We start from the raw sequence: 21,452 nt of genomic DNA, 5'->3' as shown, positions 1-21,452 counted from the left end.
ACAGGAAAGATGGCCATCAGGGAGGGCAAAGGGGAAAAAGCAAGGGAGGAAGATTTGCCAAACCTAAAGAGTAAGAGGGCTTTCAACAAGATCAACCATTGTTAATGAAAACATATGTCGCTAACTTTATAGTGACATCTTTCCCTTGCAGATTCCTGCCCTTTGGGTGACCCAGAAGAAAGGCAGGGGAGAAGAGTATAGAGTCACAGGGCCCTCCAGAGCCAGCTCCAAGCCATCCCCACTTGCTGAGGCCCATCCACTCCAGCCGGTCCCAGTGTGTTTGTCTCTCTGTGTTGGAGATCTCCAGGGAGGGGCGGCCCACTCCCAATTGTATCCTTTGTGGTTAGGAAGTTCTTCTTGAATCAGAGCAAAAACCCTGACGGGGCAGCCTGCATTCACTTCCCCGAGTGGCCACTGCCAAGAGCAACACCACTCATCCCTTCAGTTGTAAGACAGATGCCTGCTGGGCATGGGGGATGGGAGCATGTTCTTTTGGCCTCAGACCAGTCAGAAGCCAGCCCAGGAGTCAGACTCTAAACTCCTGGTAGCCTCTGTGCTTGGTCTGGGTTTCAAGGAAACATGGGTAGGACTGGAACAGGGCTCCCAGGGTGGGAATGGGTGGTCTACACAGCCTGGCGGGCCATTATTCTGGTGTCCCCATGAGGAAGCCAACATCCGGGAGGAAGGGTCCTCCCACCTCTGGAGCCCACAGTGGAGATCCAGGCAGCTCACAGCTCAGATCTCCCCATCCTGCCTCAGTCACAAACCACTGAACCTTCCCAGGTAGCCAAGGAAAGGAAACTTTCCAAAGGAGAGGACAGAGAGCAGGCATTCCACAGCTAGGCCAAGCTGGGCATATGATTATTGGATTCTCCATGTTTCCCACATGAGACATCCTCTGATCTACCAGGCCTCTCTTGGGAAGCCAGGTGTCCCCAGCCTGGGCCTCTGCCCAGGGAAGTGCCTCACCCGAAGGGTCTCAAAGGTGTCCTCAATCTCAATGATCTGTTGGATGTTGTTGGTGATGGTGGAGATGACCTTATCGATGAGGTGCACCACACCATTGGTGGCGTGGTGGTCAGCTTTCAGCAGCCGAGCACAGTTGACAGTTATAATCTGCCCAGAGAAAAAGCAAAGACAAGTGGTGAGCAAAACAGAATCAGGATGTGGAAGCCTCAGGAGGGGAAGATGATGTTTTCACACCCACCCACTGTGGAACCAGAGGATCTAAGGAGAAGACCCAGGAGGCCAGGGGTTGTAGGACAAAACCCCAGAGAGTAGCCCCACATATGGGTCAGCAGTGGACAGAAGACAGTGCTGTGTGGCTGGGGATTCCCGTACCCCATTGGGATAGTGGTGGATTTGGATGTTGGAATTCTGGTACATGGAGGTGAGGGCCATGCCATGCTTCAGCTCATCAGTCAGGACCCGCCTGTCCACCATGTGGTAGCGGAGGGCGTTGAGCAGCTCAATGTTGACATTGCTCACCAGGGAGTCCAGCACTTCCTGGAAGGAAGAACAATGTGACAGTTAGGAAGCTGCAGACCCCATGTTCAAGGGGTGGGCCCTCATTCCCCTGGGAAATATGCTTCCTAATCCCCAAGTAGATGTAGACCTCACTCCTACCAAAGAGACCTCCTCCGTGAACACCAAGACGGGTCTGTGCCCAATGGGACAGATAGGACACTGTAAGAGACTTGGTGAGTCCTATTTAATTTGTATCTGTGGGGTGAAAGGTAAAGCTTCCAGAAACAGTAGGATATTGCTTCAGATCCTATTCTCCATGCCCAGACCTCTCAGAATAAAGCAGTTCCCAGGAAGAGCCCCCTGGGCAGAAGGAACAGCTCACCGCTGGCAAAGAAGCCCAGGCCTCGTTGCTAGGGGCGAAGATGGTGAAGCTGCCTGGTCCCTCCATCTCAGGCCTCAGCTTCTCTGTGCGGTCCGTGTACAGCTGAGTGGTGGTGGATCCGACAACTCCCAGGGTCTCGTAAAGGTTTGAGAGGGGAAGGGCTGCAGGGATAGAAGACAAAGGAGGGATGGGCCTCTGCAGGGCCACCCCAGTCAGACCACCCCTGCCCTTCCTTCTCTGCCAGAGAGGCCTGGAGATACATCTGCAGGTGAAGAGGGGTGAGGGAGTGGGTGGAAAAGCCCGAAGACAGTCTATTGCTGGGGAGCTGAGAGCTTAAAATAACTCAGTAAGTAGTCAAATGCCTCTCTATGTGAACTCAGCTAATTGGAAATTTCTGATCATTTTTTTTCCCTAATCATTTTAAACACAGCAGAGCACAGCTTTTTTTTTTTTCTTAGACATTTAGATAACACAGGTAAGAATGTACACCAGAAAGAGAAATCCTAACTACACACTAGTTTTACAGACTTGTCTTCTTATTGAAACTAGTTTCCTAATGGCCTCTACTAGAAGGAAACAACTATAAATCTTTGAGAGGTATTTTGTGTATTTGCAGGTAATAAAATCCTTCTTAGACAGTGAGCCTAATGTTCATTTTAAAAGATCTAAAACTAGGGTCCAGAGATCAAGCTCCCCCTTACGGCCTATCTCCTTTTCCCAACCACTCTCCCCATCCCACCTAGTCCTTCTACTTGGGTCATAATGACATGCTCCCCACACCATGCCAACAACATCCTCCTCGTGACCTTGGCACTGACCATGTTGCACGCCCCCCCACCCCCACCCTTTAAATCAGGTTCACATTCTTTTTTTTTTTTTTTTTTTTTTTTGTCAAAAAGGTCTATTTTGTTGTCTGTCACTGGAATCTGGAATCTACATTTTATGACTTTGATCTAGTTATGGACTCTCATGCTCAGTATCACACTGCTTTTATCATCATACTTTTTTTATTAGCCATTTTTCAGGTTCATAATCTTAACTTAAAAGTAACTTATTTTTCAAAGTTAAAACACAAACTCCTCTGCACAGTTGCTGGTAATGTGTGACACTAAAGAAGAGACTCTGATCAATTTCAAAGGTGGCATCCTGTCTTTGGCTCAGAGCTGCCAATCATGGTATCCTTTACTGACTCTGGGTGAGCCTCCTTGCAGCTCTGCTCACTGCTGAACTCCAGTGGGCCAAATTTAGACACAGAGTGGGGGTACCCTGGGTTCCCAGCCCAGCCAGAGACCAAGTTATCCCATCTGACCTCTAGCAGGATCTGATCAGAAAGCAAAGGGCTGCCACACCAAATCTGCTGAATGCAAAGATAAGAGGCCCAGGAGCCTCCACTTCCTAAAGAGTCTGGGCAGGCCAGAACTGGGTTCTGCTCCACTAGTTTGTTGAAAAGTAGCTCAGGAAATGCACTATTTCTAGCTCCTATCTTCCACCTCTTGCATGGAACATAAAGGCCAGTGACACGTGAAAGAATGGGAGAATGCCAATACACCCTCCCCAGGGACCCATGTTCAGACCTTGTACACTTTTATATGCATGCTCCTCTCTCCTTACTCACCCCTCCAACCACACCCACAGGCAGGGCCTGGCTTATTACCTGCAGGACAGCCCTTCTCTCCTGGGACCTTCTCATATCCAGGACAGCACTCATAGCTGATGACTCTGTAACAAGAGGCACACACATGTGTCAGGCAGGGCTTCACTCCTCCTCCAGCGCCATCAGTCTCTCTCTCCCAGCAAATCACCGAATAGAAGAAGAGAGATCATGGGTACAGCATCTTCCTCTGAGGAGGCCACTTGCTAGATCATAATTACCTTTCACTGGCAAGAAGCTCCTCATGTCTCCTTGGCCTTATAGAATGTTCCTGAAGGTTGCCAACATCTACAACAAACCAACTAGGAAGCCCAACTAACTCAGTATATTCAATAGTGTAATTAGAAAACACCAAGAAATTTATCTCCAACATGCACCAGAAACCAGACCAGTTCCCTTTCCTCCCTGGGTCTCAGTTTTCTCATCTATAAAATGCACGTGTGCATGTGTGGGTGTCACTGATTAAATCTCTCATGCTCTTCTAACTCTGATTTAATAACCAAAAGTATAGGGTATCTGTGATCATCAAGTTTTTCTCAGTTTCTAATAATCAAATTTTAAAATTTAAAACTAAATAAAACTAAAATAAAAGCAGAGCTCCTCCTATGAAGTAGTCTTTTTTAAAATTTAAAGCTAAAAATGTTTTAATTGATAAAATGTTTTTATGGTTTCAAACTGAAGATAAACAAAGGATTACATAGCAAAGTGTTCCCTACCCACCCTCCTCCTTCAACCATGCCTCGTCCTTCCATAAAAAAATCCATATTGTCCATTTGTAAAATTCTCTGCATTTGGATGAACATAAGACTGGTAGTGCAGTTTTAATCTTTGAAACAATTTGTTCAAGAAACTAAAGATGATCTCCTTTCCTTCAGACCACCCTATAATGAGACATTGATTCTTGTGTGGGGATCTGAAAGACACAGCTTCAGAAAATGTGATACTATGAGGAAGCCACTGGACTTCAATAACATTGCAAGGAAAAATTCTGAAAGTCTACTCCTAAGAAAGATCTTGTGGAGGTCACACCACAGCGCCAGCCAACTCTCCTTAGCAGGCCTGGAGCCAAATGCAAACAGCACGGACTCCCCATGCTTTCCCTTCTTTCTGATACATCGATATGCCCTTTGGGACAAGAGAGAGGTTAGACTTGAATTGCAAAGGGTTTTATCAGACTCATGCAGGATGCTTAATGACATCACCAGAAGAGAGGCAGATGGATTGGGAAGAAATGTGGCTTTGGGGCGCTGGATTAGACTCTCAGTGCACACTGAGCTTCCTGCTCTTGTGAATGCAACTGGAATCAACTCAGGGAAGACTTATCAAGTGAAGATGAAGCCTGGTTCACCAGTTATCCAGGAGAATGTTTCAGATTCTCAGGATATCAGGGAGTTATAGGTGCCACTTTTAGCTAGAAATGGGCCCCCAGGGAATGACTGAGGATCCACAAGTTAGAAACATTCTTCTCTGACCCATTTTCTCCATTCTCCTTTTGTCCAGCCCTTCTGTTCCTTTCTAACCTTGCATCCCAGCACTTACAAGGCCCAAACATGCTGTTCCCCAAGACTGACCTTGACCCACCCACAATTTTATCTTCAGTTCTAAAATTGACTCTGCAACTAAAATAATATTTCATTGACATACAATTTGTAAAGGCAGTGTAGTTTAAGAGAAACCGTACTAGAATCAGGGGTTTGCATTGTGATTCATTGGTAACTAGCAGGGTGACCTTGAAAGTCTATTTCTCTCTGGTCTCAGTTTCCCCATATACACAAGGTTAAACTAGATGATCTCTAAAATTCCTTCCAACCTCACACTCAAGTCTTCTACTGGGTGGGCTGATTTCTATGGGACAGAGAGCCACTCCCTCAAAGAAGGACAGTGTCCTTCAATCCAGGGAGAGCTCCAAGCTTTGATCCTATGCATAAATACTAGGGTTCAGTGACTTCATTGGGAAGAAATGGAGTTAGGGAAGTAGAAATAGGTCATATCTCTCCACACTTAGTTTATTTCAAAAGTTATCTGTTATAAAATTCCATGGAGTTGGAGAAGGACAGTTGGAAAATCTACCAAGTCCTCTGGGCCCCTGGTGAGCATGGGTGCTATACACTCTATGGCCTGAAGTCCCCCATCAATCTGGCCAAAGACTCAAAAAATGTTGGCTTCTGAGTTACATCTCTGCCCTACTCCCCAGGAAAACAAAAACACAGGAAAGACAAACAGCTCAGGTAGCTTCACAAATGGGAACCCATGATTCCTGCAACAAGGTATGTGTATTGGGAAGGGGGCACATATGCACATGTGTGCAAGTAGGATGTGTAGGGAGAAAGGGGTGCTGAGGGGCTGGGGGGAAAAGGTCAGAGGTGAGCAGAACAATATCAGCAAGGAGAGGGTTAACAGGATTAAATAAGAGTGTGAAGACATGAATGGTGTGATTCTACTTTGTGTATAATCAGAAACATGAAATAAGAAGTGAAGTGCATTCTTCTGTCATATATATAACAAATTAGAATAAATAAATGTAATGAAAAAAAAAAGCTCTGAGGGGTGAATGGGTCTCTTGACATGACAGGTGGGTCGAGGCAGTACTAGGGCTCTCCTCACATTGCACCAAGTCAGACTCTTTTTCCATTGCTCTTGTCAATGCGCACATTTGGCAAAAGCAGAATGATCTGAAACTCTGACATCTGGGGGACACAGTTGTGTCTCCAAAGCAAACAAGGTTAACTTCCGTCAGCACTCCCTGTGCTTCTTCAGGTGGGCTCTCTGCACCCATGTCTCATGGCAGCAGGACTGTACTCTGCTGTCACATGCGGATGGCTTTGACAGCAAGTTCCCCATGGTAGAGACTCAGTTTCTGAGGTTGCAAAGTCTCCCCCAGCCAAGATCTTTTTCTAGTAAACTGAGGACAGCTCTCAGAAGGTTTCTCCTCTTCCCCTTGCTCTGTTGATCTCCCTCTCCCCGGCCCTCTCTGGGCATGCAAGTGTAGGCCAGGACACTCAGCCTGGGTATGGCAGGCTTATGACTTGAGATGGTTCTACAGCTGCTAGTCTCCTTGCTCTACCTGTCCCAACAATACTGGCCCTTTCCAGAACCAGCCTGCATGACCCCAGAGAAGCAGAGAGCAGCTGCAGGCCTCAGACCTAGAAACGGTCCATTGGGACGATCCCCCCGAAAGATTCTTGGGTTGCTGATCTGCACAGCAGCTTGCCCCGCCCTCCCTGGGCCCAGTGGGCTACTCCATGTGGGCTCTAGCCCTGGAGAGAACACAGATGCTGCGGAGAGACAGACAAGCAAGAGCCTGGATCTAATGCCATCCCTCTAGGATGAACACAGAGAAGGACAGAAACCAGTGGGAACCTACAGTTCCTAGGTGTCTCTGAACAGCAAGGAACTGTTGGTCTCTGAATCTCATCTCATCAGCCAAAGCTGCTCTTCTCCTATCTTGTTGACCAGAAATAGTTTCTAATAACTAAAAACCTCAGGTCAGAAAAAGCAAACTCTCCAAGGCAACAAGTTACTAATTATCTGGTTCCAGTTTCTCAGGACAGAAGAATAAGTTGCAGAAGAAAGTGAGTCAAGGTACCCGGATTAGAAGGGTATTTAAAGTAGCAGGCCAAAAAGATAGTGTCTACACAGGGCCTGGGTTTAGGGATGTTTGGGAAGCTCTCCTCCATCCCCTGTAACTTTTTCACATAGAATGGGACACAGAAATGACCAGTATTTCTCTTCCCAAAGTAATTTTCCACAAAGTTAATATAAAGTTAAAATAATCACTCTCTCCCAAGTGCGCTTCACTGGGTGTAAATGCCAAGGAATTAACTAGACTTGTGGAGGAGATGGAGCAAGGAGTGGAGCCTGAGAGCCAGTCTCCTGTGACAGAAGGTAAACTATTCTCTGGGTCACAGTTTCCAACAGGAATCTCAGAGCAAACAGAGTCACAGCGTCTAGACATGGGGGTGCCCCGCGGACTGCCTGCCTGAAGTGGTTTACTTTTTTCTGCATTCCTGGCCTTGGAAAGGAAGCTGAGCTGATTCTTAAGGTCCCCAATAGAAAATCAGAGATTGCTCTGAGCCACCTTCCACCAGCAAAGGCTTCCAGCATCCCAGGAATTCACCAGCCTGGTTAGTGATTAGGATGAAGACTTCAGAAAATGGGTGTATGCAATTGTGGTGATTTGTGTGCGATGTGTGAGAAGACACTCCTGGGTGTCTTCTCAGTTCTCATGCCCGTCATCTGATGAGGGCTACTGAGGAGCCTCTTGCAGCAAGGGATCACCAAAGCCACCAGATTGGAAGTGACTCTGGGCCAAAGGGCTTCTCTGATCCTGAGGAGGCTTTGTCTCTGGAACCCACAAACACAGTTTTCAGGGCTGTAGAGAGAGACCTGGGCAGTTCACTCAGGTCCCACAGGCATGCTCATTTGTATACCTCCTTTGACACTAGCTGCTAGGCTTGATTCTTCCTAGGGGCAGCACAGTAGAGTGGACAGAACTGCCCCATTTACCAGCAGATGACTCTGAGCAGGATGCTTAGGCTTGCTGGGACTCAGTCGCCCCATCTACAAATGAGCTAATGATCACATTCTATTAGAACATAGAGTATGAGAAGCGAATGAGTTTTCATACGAGAAGCACTTAATGGATACTTGCTGTCAACTAAGTGCTCAGTTGTCCAGCTTCTTCTAAAACAAAACATTCCAAGTGTTAACTTTAAAGTGGAAGCTAGGATAATAACTTGAGGCAAAGCAATATCCTACAGTGAGCTCACTGATCCAGTCACATTGTAACAAATAAATCCCCATAATACACGGGTGTAAGGCTTCTATTAGTCTCCCATAGCTTACTGTAACAAATAACCACAAATGTAGTGGTTTAAAACATTACAAATTTATTATGTTACAATTCTGGAGGTTAGAGCCACTAATCAGCCTCATGGGGCTAAATCAAAGGTTGCATTAATTCCAGAAGCATTAGAAACTCGGTTCCTTTCCATTCCCAGTTTCTGGAGGCTGCCGCATGCCTTGGCTTGTGGTTTTATCACCCCAACTTTCCACCACATCTTCTCTGACTCTGAACCTGCTGCCTCCCTCTTATAAGGACCCTTATGATTTTATTAGATTCACCAAATAATCCAGGATAATGTCCTCCTCTCAAGATCCTTTTTTTTTGAAATGCATGAATACATTTATTAAAATTATATGTTTTAAGATCCTTAACCACTGCTGCAAAGTCCCATTGTCCATGTTGGGGAACACATTTACAGGTTTGCAGATTAGGATGTGGACATCTTTAGGGGTCATTTTTCTACTTTTCCCCAGGGCTTTTGCCCCAGGTAGTAAGTATGTGGTTCATATAAATTCTCAACAACACGAAATTTCAAATCAGCTAAGCAGCTTCCTAATTTACAGAATGTTCTAGAATCTTCAGGAAACACTGCTTAACAGATGTGATTTTGGTGTACGTCCAATATCCCTGATATGAAGCAGATCATCCATGGGGTCCTAGATGGTTGTTTGGGGAATATGAAACAGTGCTAGGGTGGGTCTGGGGACAGCCTAAATGGCTTCCCACCATCTTCTTTTTCCTTTGGGACCAAGTTACGGGATACAGAAAAGAGAAGAAGACTGGCTCTTCTCCAGTTTCATGTCAGATGTCTCGGCGTGCTTTGCACAGAATGAAATCTACTGAAAACAGACCTGCCACCTGATGGAAGAGCTCAACCTTGTCCTGGATGGCTTCAGTAAAGGTGACATTTCTAAGCTTTAACACAATGCTGAACAAGTATTGCAATGTAGCCCCTGGGCAAAGCAACACTTGCTACTAGAAAACCAGCAGTATCCTGCCAGCCCATCTTGGCTCCAGAGAACTGCTTCTGCACTTGTGAAATGTGTTGCTTATGGAACAATTTCAAGACTTTGGAATGGACAGCTGCCATCCCTACCTGCCAGCTCCCTTCCTGTGTCACATTCATGATGTCTGAGCCCCTGCTATGTCTGCGACATCCCCATGACGTCTGCTCTGACTTAGCTATTAAACAGATCTCCCTCTCTGCACACACACACACACACACACACACACACAGACCAGTACAGACACAGCCAGACTCCTGACCACAATTTCCTGCACCTTTGTTCAACCTTCCACATGTAAGAATTTTATTACCAATCAAACCAGGGCCTGAAATCACAGAGGAGGATGCTGTCTATTTCCCATAACCCTTTTTGATTGACCATTGTTATCACTCTAGTGCTCCTTAGGATCTGAAATAAAAGCTAAAGTGAGTTTCTAAGGAATAAAATGTACTCAAGTCTCTAGGTAGGAGCCCACTGGTAACTACTTCTTGTTATAAAATGTATATGTTGGCTTGACAGATAGTGTCCAAATCTCAGATTCTTCTCTTTGGAAATACAGAAAAGCTCTTGTCTGAAGACATGAGGACAATGCTGAGTGTGGCCTATCCTCTCCTCTCCAGGAAGTGGAGTCCAGGGCCTCCCAGCTGCAGGCAAGTGGGTTCAGGGTCCTGCCTCACCAGGCCTGTCCTGTGTCTCTCTGTTAACTTGCGTCACAATCTTCACCCTTGTGCTTGGGGCTTGGTGCTGTTCATTTGCTTTCAAGGTCAAATTTTCCTTCTGGCCTTAGGTCCCCTGATGACCCCTGTTGCCTCCTCCCCCAGGCCATTTTGCTCTTTCATCCCAACACAACTGAGTCTTGCTGGGAAAAGGCCCAGTGCTCATGTCAGCCCCACTCTAAGATGGTTTTCTTTACTCCAACCACCATGCTCCCATGTCCCACTCAGTTCCTCATCCAACTCAATGCACGAGGGACCTACTCCCCCCAGGGTGACATTAATTCCAGCCAGCATGCACCCCACCCCCAGGACCCACAGCACTTAATTCATGGTGGTCAGATGGCAGCTCCCTCAGGGGTCTGGGTCTTAGATAAACAAGTTCCCCCGCAAAGCTGCCCTTAGCTTTCAAGGACAACAGAACTGAGCTCAACCTCTTCCTCTTTTCCCCTCTGCTTTTTCTGGTTCTTCTCCAAGTCAGCTCCACCTTTCTGATGCTGCACGTGATGTTCCAGGAAGGGCCTGTCTTGTCCTGGATCATGAAATTTTACAACGACTCTTGTTTTTCTCTCCTCATTTCCTCTTTTCTGAAGCTACTCAGAGCAACAGCCACATTCAAGAGCTGAATGTGAACATCTTTTCCCTTTGATTTTCCTTTTCCTTTTCTCTATTCCCGGGCACCCCTCTGTGCTGACTGGAGTGAGGGTTCTGCCCAAATTCCTCACCACATTCTCAAAACCAAACCTGTCCCAGAAGGCAAGATTATTGTTGGGAGTGTTTTGTCAACACGTAGCTCTACTGCTTGTGACTTGTCCTGGCACACGCACAGAGAAAGAGGAGAGTGTTAAGAGCCAATAAGCCAACGTGACTCATCCTCCACCAGCGTCAGCCACGAGCTGCCCAGGAAAGTTATCAAGCTACTGTTAACCAGTTGGGCAAATGCTTCAACAGGGGGGCATCCAAAGTGCCACCCTGTGGCCAGCTTGTCATCACAATTGGATGACATGTTTAGAGAAACTTCAAATAATGAAAATATGGCCTCATCGTAACCCAGAGCTGTGAGATGGAGAAGTACTCTTGGCACAGGTGCTTTGGTTATCTTCCAAGAAGCAATTATGTGGGGCCTGGCTTTGTGTTTAATTGAGTAATTAATTGTTTGAGTAGATAATGTACCCATATGAAAAAAGTCAGTTGGTACTAGTGGTATTATTATTTTTGAACCCAGGTTTCCTCTACCACTGAGATACACCTCCAGTTCTTTTTATTTTGTATTTTGAGACAAGGTCTCACTAAATTGCCCAAGCTGGCTTCAAATTTGCAATCTTTCTGTCTCAGCCTCCCAAGTTGTGGGGACTATAGGTGTGTCCCACCACACCCAGCATTATTATTATATATATATTTAATTTGGGCATCAGGGAAGAATAGGCTAGGCATAGAATCTGCATAATCTCTTTTTGTTCAAAACAGGAAAAATTATTGCTGAGCTTCTGTTCACTGAACCTGGAGGGTGTATCCTTCTAACTCATGCAACTCTTTTTAGATTTCAGGTGGGACTCTCATTGGCAGGGAGCCAGCTGCCACAGACATGCCCCAGACAGGCTCCAGGGAGAAGCAGCTCTTTCCAGCTCTGTTCCAATTCCTGATTTCCCTTGATTCAGACTAGGATTGATCATTGCCTCACATAATCAGGGCCACACATTGGGATATTTATTTCCATGTACATTTTAAGGAAAGGGCATTTCCCTTTCCTTTAGTTGATTATTAAATTGGAAGAGATGGTTACTTGAAAGCAACATCAAAGCAATAAATTTAAAAATCCATAAGAGTGAAGAAGTCCAAGATAGTGGCTTAGAGTTGCTTAATCCTCCTATTACGCAGATGAGAGGAAGGTCAGACCCCTACAAGTGGAAGTTTTGCACAGCACATCTTCCTATCTGTAGGAGAGAGCCAACTTTGACAACTGCTGACAGTTAGTGCCCAAACAGATTAGGTTTCCTCAGAATTCTGTTAGAATATGCACACTACCCTATTTCCACCAGGCGCTGGACAGTAGGGATGAAGGCTGCCTCCCTTTGTGCTTATACAGGAAACAACAAGCCTGATAGTAACGTCACTGGAATATAGCCTATTGTCACTTTTCCATCTGTTTGTGTGGTCTAATTTGCAAATTCTGTTGTAATGATAATAGCAGCTAGTATTTATTGAGCTGTTACTATGTGCCAGGCACCATATTTGTTCTCTTATGTACATTATTTCATTTAATCCTCATAACAAAGCCATAAGGCAGGTCGTTTCATTATTTCCATTTTACAGAGGAGACAGCTGAGTATTCTAAAAATGAACCCTGTCAAAGTTAGGGTCTAAGCCTATCTTAATATTGGGGGCCATCTCATTGTGGGCACATTTCTAAGCAACCTAAATCTTTTTGAGGTGTTTACCTTAGGACAACAGAGTAAGAGTGGGCTTTCCTATCAGTTCACCAACAGATTTTCTTTCCCAGAGTGACACGCTGGTGGCCTCTCCATGGACTTTCTGAATCATTTAGTGAAGATTTGGAAACGCACACACGCATGCACGTGCGCGTGCACACGCACACACACACATACAATTTTATGCTTCTTGCAATTCCAAACTAGCCCTGAAAGATGTATTAAAGTGTTGTCAGCAGCCTTAAAATGCAGAAAAAAATTGGCCAGGTTCCTAAAAATGCCACTCCCCAGAACACATTCTCTGACACGTTTGTACATGCACCTTCATGGCTCTTTAGGCAGCCTGACCTTTTAGAAGGTGGCTGGCCCAGCCCTGGGGGCACCTGTGGCTGGCACACGTGCAACGTGGCCTCTTTGGTCTTGGGTATTTGCAGATACTCACGTTGACTTGCCACAGATCTTCCTCTGGTACCACTGCTTGCAGTTGGTGAAATACTTCTTGTTGGTGCCAATGAGCTTCTGCACAGCACACACGTTGGGGCTGGAAACAAAAGCAATGGTGTTAGTGAGGTTGGCATGTCCATCACATCATGTAGGTCTTCCCAGTTCATCAGATGGAGGACAGACAGCCATTTCGGTCTTGGCAGCAGGGTGGATTTTGGGGTAGGCTTTGGACCTGTCTACCTAGATTCCCATTGGTCCCCATGAAAGCTTTCCATCAAACAAAAAATTGCTTATCTATCTCACACATTGATATAATTTCATGTAACTATCCTTGGCATGGGCAATGGGTCAGTGTAAATAAAGGGGTCGTAAATGTTTTAGATGGCATGGTATAGATCCAAAAAAATAGCAAAGTCAAAGTGGCATGTTTCCTAAGTAAAGCAGCTTTGAAAGACATCCCAGCCATTCTCTGCATCTGTACTTCATACTGAGCCCAAACTTGACATCCCAGTGTCTGTCACAGGCTCTGCAATCATGAGGAGAAGACCCCAGCATCCCCCTGGCAGCTCTACATATACATATACTCATTGTCTAGACCAGCTGCCTGTCTCCCCAGTGATGACTCATCCAGAGGACAACACTGTAAATGAGGGTACATGGCAAGTGGTACATGACATCAAATAGGGGTGTTCTCCTACTTAACTCTTAGTTGTCGACTACTTAGACCCCAGTTTGAGTTCCACTTCTCCCCAAAAGCCTTCCTCCACTGCTCCATGTGACACTCTTCTTTACATTCTTTGACCTGGGATGCAACTTGTTTGATGCTGGTTACCAGAAACCCTATAGCTGATGTGCGATGGATATCTCCTTTCTCCAGCTACCCTCAAAAGAACCTCGAAGGCAAGAGTCCTGCCTCTTTCTACCTTTGACATTCTGGATAGAGCCTGGCAACCGGTCAGGTGCAGAAGCTTGGAATAATCTTGTTGAAAATACTTGTTGAAACGCCTGACCCAGCTCAGAAAGACCTCAATGACTGGGAAAGCAAAGTGCAAATTTCCTGGGGTTTTGCCTAGAAGGCTCCTCCAGAGCCACAGGGTTTTGTTGCAGGGTATTTTATTCTATTGTACCATCTCCTGATCCAATAGAATAGTGCTCAGGCCATTAGGAACCCCTGGGGTAAGGAGGCTGCTGTGGCTGCATGGTGACATTTGGGATGGGAGAAGACGGGGAGGCAGGCAGTTCATCTGACTAAATCATAAATCAGACAAAGCAAAGAAACTACAGCTGAGGGTTTTCACAAGACATCAGTGCTCAGAGAGCTTCAGGTGTCACCCAATGAATGGGTAATTACTTCAACATCAATTTCTTTGTGACTTTAAAACTGTAATCCACAGGTACCCTTTCATATGCACGATATTTTTCAGGAAAACCCTGATTTTTGCAGTAAAACTAGGCTGGCCATCCCACTATTGGGGCTGCTAGAATTTGATCAGCTCTTAAATATTTAGGTTATTGGGTGATTGTTCACTCTGAACCCTTACTTCTTTACCTGTCTCTTTTACCATGTCACCTCTTATCCACATTTTAAAATTATTATTATTTTTGGTTGTCCATTGACCTTTATTTTATTTATTTATTTATCTGCAGTTCTAAGAATCCAACCCAGTGCCCCACATGTTAGGCAAGCTCTCTACCACAACCCCAGCCCCTTGTCCACATTTTTGTTCAATAAGCAGAGGTGAGTGGGCCACGAATGCCCAGAGAGTATTAGAGAAGTAATGCAAGAACCAGATAGGGAACAAAGCTGAGGGAGAAGAGAACGTGACAAGCCAGCAGGAGGGCAGGTGAGGGCTGCCTTACTCCCAATAGGATGTCACTAAATGCCCCCAGCAGATTTCTAAACACCTTGCTTCTCTGTTTGCTCTCTGGGATTCACAGGTTAGACAGTCCCTAAGTAACTCCTGAAGATTCCCAGACAGCCACACTCCAGCCGCAAGTTCTACTTATTGTTGAATAATCTGCAAAGTTCTCCTATCTGACCAAGCAGGAAATAATTACTGTTGATGAATTCCCTGCAACTTTCTGTAGGTGTTTGGCCAATCTTCATGAGCCTCTTATGGATGTGGCTCCTACATTCCTCTGCAGAGGGAGAGTTCACTGCTGCTGCCCTGTGTGACAGAAACAGTGGTTGGGGCTGCTGTGACCCTCTCTTTCTCATATCAGGCCTGTATGAGCTGTGCACACAAGAAATGTATGCTGTAGTGCAATCAAAAAGAGCAAGCCATTTCTGGGCCTTCTGCCTGAAGAATAACAGAGCTGCTGTTCAACTTGGACTTGAAAAACCAAGTGCTTTAGGAAGATCACTCCAATTTTTGATCTGTGATATTTGGAAGTGTGGCTGCATTTCTAACTTCTCTTTCAGTAGTATTTTTCCCCCTTCCCTATAGCAAAAGGCAAACCTGGGAGCCAAGAGACCCCATTACAGAGACTACCCTCCCAACAGTTTTCTATGTTTGGATAAAGTCACTCTCTGTCACTAAGCTGTAGTTTCACCATCTGTAAAATGGGAACATGTACTGTGGGGAAGTTGAACACAAAAGTTGTGGTAGGGAGAAAGCGCTGCCCGTGAGCAGAACACTGACCATTTCTCCCTTCATATCATGGAGCAGTCTGCATTTCCTTAAACTGGCAGAAATGTTTTTCTTCCCTTTTCACCAGTTCTCACTTTGAATAAAGGGCTGGAACTTGAACAGGGTTATCCATTTGCACAGGGTGCCACACCCATGTGTGCAGGGCCAGGCAGTCCCGTGGTATTTTCAAGGGATGGTTAGATCAGGGTAAATGCAAGTGTGCCTGCAACCACTTTGCCATGGTGCATGCACACGTGTATCCAGATTTTAGTGGGGGAGGGAGTGCTCGTGTGACTTCTTGATCACTGTGCCCATCACAGACAGATTACTATGGGTTTTTTCAACTGCACTGCAAGAAGTTAATCAAGAGGATTAGCCTGCAGGGGTATGGCAGGGAAGGTGATCTACTATCTGAAACTCAATAAAAAGCATCTGTATTTTTTTAAAACCCTATTTTCCATCCCGTCAGTGTCTCTTCTGGCCTCTGAAGGGAAGTGGGTTTTCTGTGGAGATGGTTCTTGGTGCAGCACCCTCAGTACCTTCACTGTGTACAGAGATGCCATTCTGGGAGACAATGCTGCGGGGCAGACTATGGGGATCTTCTCCTGACTTAGTGGATAAGAGGCAGAGGAAACAGAAACATCCCAGGCATATTGTGGCATCAAAATAAAGCACAAGAAAGGCAGAAGAAGCAAAGGTGGGCTGGAGAGAAATAACAGGCCTGTCATCCCAGAGACCCAGGAAGCTGAGGCAGGAGAATTGCAAATTTGAAGACAGCTTTGGCAACTCATTGAGACCCTGTCTTAAAATTAAAAATAAAAGGGCTGGGGATAGAACTCAGTGGTATAGCAACTCGGGTTCAATCCTCTATACCAAAAATCAATAAAAATAAAATAAATAAATAAAAATAAAAATGCCAGTTTCACATTTTGACATTGAAGCCCCATGTCCTCCATGTCCTTCTTACCTGCCCTCTCACCCTTATGCCCAGGGCCTAAGTCAAAGATCATCTCCCAGTTCCCTAAGACCCCAACTCATCCTCAGTGCTCTCCTTCCAGAAGCCTGTTGAGGCTGTGGCTTTATTTCATTTTGCAGAGTAGACAAGACAAATTTGCCCCCAAGAGCCGTTCTCCCGAAAAGCCCTGAGCACCTGGAAGGCCAAGTGAGGTCAGAAAGCCATGGAGGAAACAAGGGTGACTACTCTCTAAAAGGGGCAGCCTATATCCACCCCCTAGAGCATGGCCGGGTATGGGAGTAAAGGCTTTGCTGGGACCTATGAAATCAACTTTGTCACCCTCAACAGTGACTTTTCATCTAAGTATAGATCTGGCTAGACTCTTGAAGGGCTGGCATTGCCTGTAATGTCAATGCCAGACCCAATAGCATCTGATCCTCCCCTGAGGACTCTAACCTGCCTCTACCTACATATAATTTTACAAAGTTGTTAAAAAAAAAATGTCGGTGAAAACAGGTAGGCTGGAAGCCACAGTAAAGCCTGGTAATGTGAGAAGCCCACATGGCTTGGCTTTGGATGGATGTTGAAATGTTGCCCACCTTTGCATGGGTCTGTGCCTGGGTCTTTACCAGGTTAGACCTTTTACCTGGGTCTCTCTCCTAAAGCAAAGACATCTTCAGTGACTCAAAGGAATGCCTGCAGTTATAAGGTCCCACAGTTACAAACCCAACTTCTGCTTTAGGTCAAACTCAACCCTGGACCCAATACATACCACAGGACTGTGGGAAGGTCTTCTAGGGGCTCAGTTTCCCCACCCCTGCTTGGTGAATACTGCTCTTCATTGTGTGTTTGGTGGGGAGATGCCACACTGTCCCTTCTGTGCCCTGGAAGTACTGCCTGATGCCAGATGGCGGGTGCAGGGCACGACCAGGTGCACAGAAATCTGGGGCACCTATGCCACCTGGTGTAGCCCCAGTCTCATGTCTGGAGTCACTGGACAATGACCTGGCTGGGTTGGTATGTGCATGGCTGCCTTGGGCACCTTCCCAGAGTGATTCTGGTCAGAGAGATGCCCACGCCCCCTTCTACCTATGTCTGGATGGAGAAACTGAAAGCGTGGGCTGTCCCGTGCTTTTGTCCTGAGTAGGGGGTCACTGTTCAGCTTCCCCACCCTCTTCCCCTACAAAGCGTCCGGAGCAGGCTTCTCTCCATCCTCCGGCACCCCCCTCCCTCCACCGAGTGCAGGACTGGTCTCAGCGCTGCACATTGCTTGCTTTTCTATCGGGCTTTGTCCCTTGCTCTCTGCCCCCTTCGATGCCCCCAGCGGCGTGCGTTCTGAGCCTGGCGACCCGCCCCTCCGCTCGGCTTACCCGTGCTGGCGGCCCCGGAGCTGGCTGTGCTGCAGCACCAGCTGGTAAGGTGACTTGGCGGGACCTGCCAGGGTCGCGGCGGGACCCAAGGCCAACGCCAGGGCAAGGGCCAGCAACCGCACGAGGAGCGCCATGGAGAGGGAGGACTCGCACCGACTGACGATGCGCGAGCGGGCCACTCCGGGGAAGTGAGAGCGCCCGGCTGCCCGCGCCAGGTTAAGTAAGCCGCGAGCCGAGGGAGCGGCCGCGAGGGGCGGGGAAGCCGGCCGGCCCGGAGCGGGGAGGGCGGGCTGCTGGCGCCTCCCAACCCGCGCCCCCGGGGCTGCGCTCCGCACTCACTACGCCCCCTCTGCCAGCAGATCACTTTCCTCTCCGTTCTCTCCTGCGCTGCCCAGCCCTCCCTCATGCCCTACCTCCGTCTCCTCCCCTAGTCAATTTTGCTCGAGCACAAAGTATGCAGATCCTTGAGACTTGGGCTTCTTGCAAGTGGGGACACTGGGAGTGAGGGGCAACTTTCTCTGAGGCCTGCTTCAAACTTTGTTCTTCCATAAGGGGCCTCAAGTTTTTTTTTTTTTTTTTTTAATTTACTGGGATTTTAGTAGGATTTGCATTAAACTTGTATATCAATTTAGGGAGAACTGATATATTACAGAAGTGTGTTTTCAAATTTCTGAATACATAGAGAGGTTTTCCTTTTCCTTTTTTTTTTTAAGAGAGAGAGAGAGAGTTTTAATATTTATTTTTTAGTTTTCAGCGGACACAACATCTTTGTTTTTTGTATGTGGTGCTAAGGATTGAACCCAGGCCGCACGCATGCCAGGCGAGCAGGCTACCTCTTGAGCCACATCCCCAGCCCAGGCCGCAAGTCTTGAGTCCAAAGATGTCTCAATGATCAGGTTACAAACACTGCAAGAAAGGGGAGGGGGCTGTGCTGATTCCCACAACGCTATGGCCCATCAGAATGGCCTCTGCCTTCCAGACACACCAGTCATGATAATAGAAACATAGATGGGGAGTAAGTCTTCTGATTGTCAGAAGCCTTAAAATGTCGGGCAGGTTTTGTTAGGTGCTAAGCTGCTCTTGGAAACTTGGGGAAGGGTGGAGTCCTTACCTTATTCATCTACCAGTCAACAAACATCTCTGCAGCCTTTGTGGCAGATAAAGATTCAAAGAGACAGAAAAGGCAAGATTCCTGCCCTGAAGGAGCTCAGAGCAATTAAGCAAATGATCAGAGCAATTATGCAAATGGACTAAGGGTTGAACCTTGCCCTTATTAATCACCCATCAGTTACCTGGCATCTCTAGCCCTGGGGAGACAAAGATGGATGTGTGGATGAGACCCAGGTCCTTTGGAAGAAGCTCACAGATGGGCAGATCCCTAGGTCAAGCCAACAGTGTGGCCCAGAGGAGTAGCTTGGGCTTTGTAAGTCCAGAGAAGGCACCTGGTCTGGACAGGAGGTGACATCTACTTTTAGGCCTGAAGCGTGGAAAGGAGTTAGCCAGGCAAAATGAAGCATGTATTTAGGAAACTCAAGTTAGTCAGTTGTCTGAAGCATGAGGACTGGAATCAAGGGTAGGAGTGGAAGGCAGGAGTGTAGCAGGGCCCACCCCAAGTTGAGTCCTACAGACAAAGGGGAAGCTAGCAAGTGCCATGGTCGGTGGGTGTCACTAGCAGGCTTTGGTAAGACCAGATGAGATAAGGCAAGGTGGGAGGAAGGAGGATCAGGTGACCAAGAGGGGATTTTGTGAGAGCATGAACTGTGGTAGCAGAGGTGGAGAGGAAGAGAGGTATCTAGGAGGTAACATGCTCAGGAGGAGACTTAAGGATGAGTATGGTGTTTTTGACTTGAGAATCGTGGTGGAGAGTGGTGCTATTTTTAATATGAGGGACCTGGTAGGAGTGCAAGTTTGCCAGGAGAGGATAAATGGATTGAGGCGCGCTGAGTTTGAGGTGCTTGTGATTCATCCAGATGGAGTATCCCCCTAGGCAGCTGGATGTAAGGATCTGGGTCCTGAGTGAAGGATGCAGGATGGGGATTCACACCTGGGAGTCCTCCTCCAGGACAGCATGTGAAGCTAGAGGTAAGCGATGACAGATGATGGAGCAGAGACTCAGGCCAAGAGCAGTCCATAAAGAGAGAAAGGAGTGCTGATGGTAGAGTGGGCGGAAATGGCTAGTGTGGAGCTGTCAAGGGAGGAGGGAGTCCTAGAAGAGGAAGCTGTTAACAGAGAGGAATGCTGCACACAAGACAGAGTCCAACAGCATCCACTATGTCCGAAACAAAAAGGTCCCTGGGGACTTGGCTGTGCAAAGCAGGATGGCCAAAGCCAGATATGGTGATCGAGTGTAGAGTGTCAAAGGGAAGGAGAGAGTTAGGATGGAAGCCAGAAGAAGACAAGGTCAAGAACACTGATAGAAATAACTGAGAATGAGGAGTCAAAGCCATGGGAGGGAGCGAGGTAATGAGTGAGGGATGAGGAGCAAGATGAGCCTGGAGCAGAGGGGTTTAGGTGCTGGAAGAAGAGTGGGATCTTCAGAAAGATATTGAAGGACTGATTAGAAGAGTAGAGTGAGTGGAGGGGCATGGACAGGTTTAGGAAAGACTTTAGTCATAGCACTGACTAGACTTGGAAGCTCTTTGGACATGGAGACTAAGGGACAGGGATTGAGATAACTGGGAGGCTCATGACTGGGAAACTGGATTCATCCACAGGGTGCCTTGGTGAAGGTTCACATTTGAGTGCATGAGGGCAGTGACAAGCCTCCAGCATTTCCAGGTGGACGAACTGGATGGGAGACAGCTGCATTCACTGGTCTGCAGCTCGGGAGAGCTGTGAGAATTGAAGAAGCCGATTTGAGTCTCCACCACTAGAGGTGGTTTCAAAAGCCATGAACTGGATGAGCTCCGTGGGGAACATGTGTTGGAATAGAGGAGGAGAAATAGTGAGAAGAAGAGGAAAGGATGATTGGCAGAGATCTAGGGAGGATTTTCTGATGTAGAGAGGATGGAGACGTTACGAAGGTTGAGAGGCAGGCAGAAAAAGGAACACTAAAGGGACAGAGAGGTCCAGGGAAATCCAGAGAGGCCATAGAGGAAGAGAATTTCAGAGAACTACCATCATTACCAGGTGGTACACAGAAATCAGGCTGGACCATATCAGTGAGTTGTTTCTAGCACTTGGTTGGCACTCAGGAAACAAAAGATTACAAGGCTATAAAAAGTTTCCTGGAACATTCGAACACTAGCCGGTATCTTTTGCATTGAAGACTAGAGGATGTTCTGGAATGGCTTTGACTTTGGGGAAACCCACATCCTTCCCTGATGCTCTCCTGGTCTCCTTCCTTACCTCATCTCCCCCACAGAGAGACATTTATTCCCCTGGCTACATATGGGGTCCAGTTCCAGTGCTAGGGTCTTCTGCCATAATGGGGGTTAATGTTTCCTTTGTTCTGTCTCTGCCCAGGTGGGATTCACTGCTTGCTGGTGAGGACTGTTGAGTACAAGGTTTGGTCTACACTAAGTGGATTTTCCCTAAAGCAACTTTCTGAGAGAGGAG

The 21,452-nt window shown here is 47.0% G+C and overlaps 1 protein-coding gene across 1 annotated transcript in view; it reads right to left on the bottom strand.

Moving 5' to 3' along the window:
* Tgfbi (transforming growth factor beta induced) overlaps nt 1-18,098 on the bottom strand; it is a 33,649-nt gene extending 15,551 nt beyond the window's left edge. The window contains exons 1-6 of the mRNA XM_046468051.2: nt 17,895-18,098; nt 12,938-13,036; nt 3,504-3,568; nt 1,850-2,010; nt 1,342-1,506; nt 970-1,116 (exon numbers count right to left, since the gene is read on the bottom strand). Coding sequence (XP_046324007.1) covers nt 970-1,116; nt 1,342-1,506; nt 1,850-2,010; nt 3,504-3,568; nt 12,938-13,036; nt 17,895-18,028 — 771 coding nt within the window. The 5' untranslated portion in view covers nt 18,029-18,098. The remainder of the gene's footprint in view (nt 1-969; nt 1,117-1,341; nt 1,507-1,849; nt 2,011-3,503; nt 3,569-12,937; nt 13,037-17,894) is intronic.
* Nucleotides 18,099-21,452: the final 3,354 nt, after the last annotated feature.

The sequence above is a fragment of the Marmota monax genome, unplaced genomic scaffold (genome assembly GCF_021218885.2).
Source record: "Marmota monax isolate L192 unplaced genomic scaffold, Marmota_monax_Labrador192_F-V1.1 WCK01_AAM20220418_F8-fsc00196, whole genome shotgun sequence".
Lineage (NCBI taxonomy): Eukaryota > Metazoa > Chordata > Mammalia > Rodentia > Sciuridae > Marmota > Marmota monax.
This window is presented reverse-complemented; position numbering and strand designations above follow the sequence as displayed.